The sequence below is a fragment of the Sinocyclocheilus anshuiensis genome, unplaced genomic scaffold (genome assembly GCF_001515605.1).
Source record: "Sinocyclocheilus anshuiensis isolate Anshui unplaced genomic scaffold, SAMN03320099.WGS_v1.1 scaffold1020, whole genome shotgun sequence".
Lineage (NCBI taxonomy): Eukaryota > Metazoa > Chordata > Actinopteri > Cypriniformes > Cyprinidae > Sinocyclocheilus > Sinocyclocheilus anshuiensis.
This window is the reverse complement of record NW_015552608.1, coordinates 16,663-20,853: the sequence shown is the minus strand read 5'-3', so window position 1 is coordinate 20,853 and position 4,191 is coordinate 16,663. Positions and strand designations below refer to the sequence as shown.

General features: G+C 36.4%; 1 protein-coding gene across 1 annotated transcript in view; it reads left to right on the top strand.

Annotated features, from left to right (window-relative positions):
* Positions 1-4,185, top strand: part of LOC107665900 (heterogeneous nuclear ribonucleoprotein L-like) — a 34,818-nt gene extending 30,633 nt beyond the window's left edge. The window contains exons 7-13 of the mRNA XM_016456963.1: positions 223-294; positions 436-650; positions 1,554-1,675; positions 1,707-1,908; positions 3,345-3,402; positions 3,493-3,591; positions 3,951-4,185. Of these exons, the coding sequence (XP_016312449.1) occupies positions 223-294; positions 436-650; positions 1,554-1,675; positions 1,707-1,908; positions 3,345-3,402; positions 3,493-3,591; positions 3,951-4,006 (824 nt within the window). The 3' untranslated portion in view covers positions 4,007-4,185. The remainder of the gene's footprint in view (positions 1-222; positions 295-435; positions 651-1,553; positions 1,676-1,706; positions 1,909-3,344; positions 3,403-3,492; positions 3,592-3,950) is intronic.
* Positions 4,186-4,191: the final 6 nt, after the last annotated feature.

Sequence of the window (4,191 nt, the reverse complement as noted above, 5' to 3'; positions counted from 1 at the left end):
ATATTAGTATATATATATATATATATATATTAAAACAAATGACTGTATTATGATTGATGCAGACACACATTCTTTCGTGTGAAGTGAGGGATGTTAATGATATTAAACAGATCTTCATTGTCTTCAGGATCATGTGTGTCTGTTGTGTTCTCAAAGTGAATGTTTTACCGGTGTAAATGTGGGTGCATTTACAGTCTGTGTGTTTCATATGTTTTCCTGTAGAGCGTGGTAAAGGCCGACAGCGGCAGGCCATCCTGGGAGAACATCCGTCCTCATACAGTGATAACGGATACGGTCAGTCTCTCATCATGACACTGATTTAAACAAACAGCCAAAGCAGTATATTATAATACACCGTTTGATAGGTTTATTAAGGCCTGAAGTGTTAGATAACAGTCTGTGTGTGTGTGTGTGTGTGTGTGTGTGTGTGTGCAGGCTCTCACTGCCCCCTGCTGCCGCTGCCTGGTAATAACCGCTTCAAGCGCGGCTCTCATGATGCACCGGAGGTGGTGGCGTATCCGCTGCCCCAGACATCCTCATACATGAGCCACGCCTCCAGCTCCGTCGCCATGGTGAGCGGCCTGCATCCTGCCAAGATGAACTGCACTCGCATCTTCAACCTCTTCTGTCTCTATGGAAACATCGAGAAGGTAAGGCGAGTTCAGAGCAGATGACTGACATTCACTGCACAGTGAACATACTGTACTGATGTGCTGCAGTGTGAGTAGTGCTGTAGTGTGTGTACTAGTGTTACTCTAGTGTAATTGAGGTACTATCATTGTTTTTCATATTATCTGTTTTCATTTTAATTTGAAAGCTTTTTGTTTTTTTTGTCAGTTTTTATTTTTTATATTTTCCATTTAAGTTTAAGTATTTTTTTGTGTTTTTGTCATTTCTATTAGTTTTTATTTTTGTATTTTCCATTTTCTTTTTAATTTTAGTTAAAGAAATTTTGTTGTGTGTTTTTGCCATTTTTATAAGTTTTTATTTTTTTATGACTACATAGTTTTAATCATTTTTATTAGAAATGTTGATTTGGCCAATTGCTGAATTAAGTTATCTTTTTTTATATTTTATTTTATTTCAGTTAAAGTTTATTTTATTGCAAGTAATGAACTAATATAAAAATTTTGGGTGTTTGCACTTAAACATCTTTTGGGGACAAATTTGTACGCGAGTTTAATCTGACAAAACCTTTATTTGTAAAAACAGTATAGAAATAAAGTAAATAAGTTTTTTTAAAGTGTATAAATGCTAAAAGTTTTCTGTTAGGGTTATTGTGTGGATTAGGGTTAGATTAGAGTATTTATAAGCAGTGTTGGGGGTAAAGTACATGAGTTATGTAATCAGATTACTTTTTCAATTAACTAGTAAAGTAACACATTACTTTTTAAATTTACAACAAAATAGCAGAGTTTTTTATTATTAAAAAACCTAAATGTAATGTAATTGTAATGCATTACTCTTAAAAGTAACTTTCCCCAACACTGCTTATAACTAGCTGTGGTTAAAGTCTGTGGAAAGTCTCCATGATTAAATGTGTGTGTGTGCAGGTGAAGTTCATGAAGAGCGTCCCGGGCACAGCTCTAGTAGAGATGAGTGATGAGTACGCGGTCGACAGAGCCGTCACACACCTCAACAGCATTAAGGTGTTCAGCAAACGCCTCAACGTCTGGTGAGCACACACACACACACACACACACACACACACACAAGCAGCACGCTGTGATCCCCAGTCAGGTGTTTGAGCTGGAGGACGGCTCCAGCAGCTATAAGGACTTCGCTATGACTCGTAACAACCGCTTCACCAGCGCCGGCCAGGCGTCCAAGAACATCATCCAGCCGCCCTCCTGTGTGCTGCACTTCTACAACGTGCCGCCCTGCATCAGCGAGGACGACCTGCAGCGGGTGAGGCTCGGCCAATCAGACGCCAGCATCTGAGAGATTGACATGCATCTGCTCCTGTGTGCTGCTTTCACTCTCAGTAACGATTCACTAGCTAACATCAACTCACAATGAAAAATACTTCATGTTAATCTCAGCATTTACTAATACATGATTCAAAACTTAAAAGCTGTTAACATTATTTAATGCCGTGTAAACTAACTTGAACACTAAATTTAACAATGAATAAATACTGTAATGCTCATTATTAGTTCATGTTAGTTAATGCATTAATTAATGCTAATAAATGAGACCTTACTGTAAAGTGTTACCGTTATAGTTTTTATTAATATTTTGAATTAGGTTGTTTTTCTATTTTCTTTTTTTCAGAAAAAGCTAAAAACAAGGGTTATTATAGTTAACTAAAATTAAAAAAAATTCTGTTACTTAAAATGAAATAATTGTTAGCCGAAACATTGAGATGCTGTTATAGATTTTGTTCATATCTTGAATTAGTTTTTACATTTTCTGTTTTTTTTTGTTTTTGTCGTTTTTATTAGTTTTAAAAAATGTTAAATTTTTTTATTAATATATAATAGTTATGAATAGTTGATATAAATATGTAAATAGTTTTTTTTATTTTTTTATATTGAATTAGTTTTTATTTTTACATTTTCTGTTTTTGTCATTTTTATTAGTTTTTAAAAAGTTTTACATTTTTTTATTAATATATAATAGTTATGAATAGTTGATATAAATATGTAAATATTAAAAAAAAAAATGTTATTGTTTGTTATTTTAGTACATCAGGTTAAACAAAATGAGAAATGTTGCCTAGGCATCTAGCTGAAATAAAATAAGCTTGTTTTTATATATAATAATTAATAATTTATGCATTTAGCAGACGCTTTTATCCAAAGCGACTTACAGTGCATTCCGCAGGAACACTATATATATATATATATTTATTTTTCTCAGTTAATATTGCATTATTTCAAGTAATGCAAATGTTTTTATGGTTTTACTGTAGTTTTAGTGTAATTATTATAATAACCCTGTCATTAGCTTCAGTAATTGATGCTACTTTAAATTGTTCTGTCAGTTGTCAGTATTTTTGATTCTAAAATTGTAGTTTTAAAATCGTCTCTGAATTTCTTTATTAATTCTTTAAATGAATGGATCTCATTATCTGAAATGTTTGTTGCAAACCAATTTCCCAGAAGTGAGTTAAATCTGACAAAACCTCTGTTTGAGGACGTCAAACAAATGTTATAAAAGGAAGTAAATACAGTGTTTTTTCATTGTTAACATGCAGAACGTTTTCTGACAGATTATAGTATTTATAACTAGCTGAATATGTCAAATATAATAGCGGTCAGGTGAATGTGTGTGTGGTGTCTCACTAGCGTCCTCTGCTGGATTCTGTTGAATCGCACTCACGCTCGTCTGTTGTTTCGCAGTTATGCACAGAACACGACGTCCCAGGATTCATCAAATACAAGGTGTTTGACGCCAAACGTGAGTCTAGTTTCCAGCATTGACACTGAGCTGATGTGTGTTCAGTCGAGCTGCTTTGAGCTGATCATGTGTCTGTGTCTGGATCCGCAGCCAGCTCAAAGACCATCTCTGGCCTGCTGGAGTTCGACAGTAAGACTCACGCCGTGGAGGTTCTGACGGTCCTCAACCACTATCAGATCCGGATCCCCAGTGAGTGACCACGCTCCTGTCCAGCCACGCCGTCAGAGATATCAGACTTCACTGTGGTCGTCCAGAAAACATGATAAAACATTCTTGTGCACAGTCTTCAGTCTTCAGTCTGAACAGTTTTTTTAAATATCATGTCATCATCCTGTTCAAAAGCTCTCGATGCCTCGTGTTTTCTTCTGGAGCGCCGGTGCTGTTTAAAGCTTTTGTATTAGGTGCATCCGAGTCCCTCAGTTATTTTTTGTCTGATCTCTTATTTTGGTCAAATCATGAACATTTAGCAGATTCTGTAGTCGTTTGAGCGAGCGTTTGTTTCTGTGCTGACGGTAACGTGTTGATCATGTGTTCTTGTTGTGTTTCAGACGGTTCAAACCCGTACACACTGAAGCTGTGCTTCTCCACCTCCTCACACCTCTGAGCCGGAGCGACCGACACCATCGTCTTCATCTTCATCATCACCACCTCCCCTCAGACCCCACTCGCCCTCGGGTTTAGTGCTCTTTAGTTATTCATCTGTGATCTGATCAAACCAGGAAACACACACTCACACACTCACACACACACACACACACACACACACACACACACACACTCTCTCACACA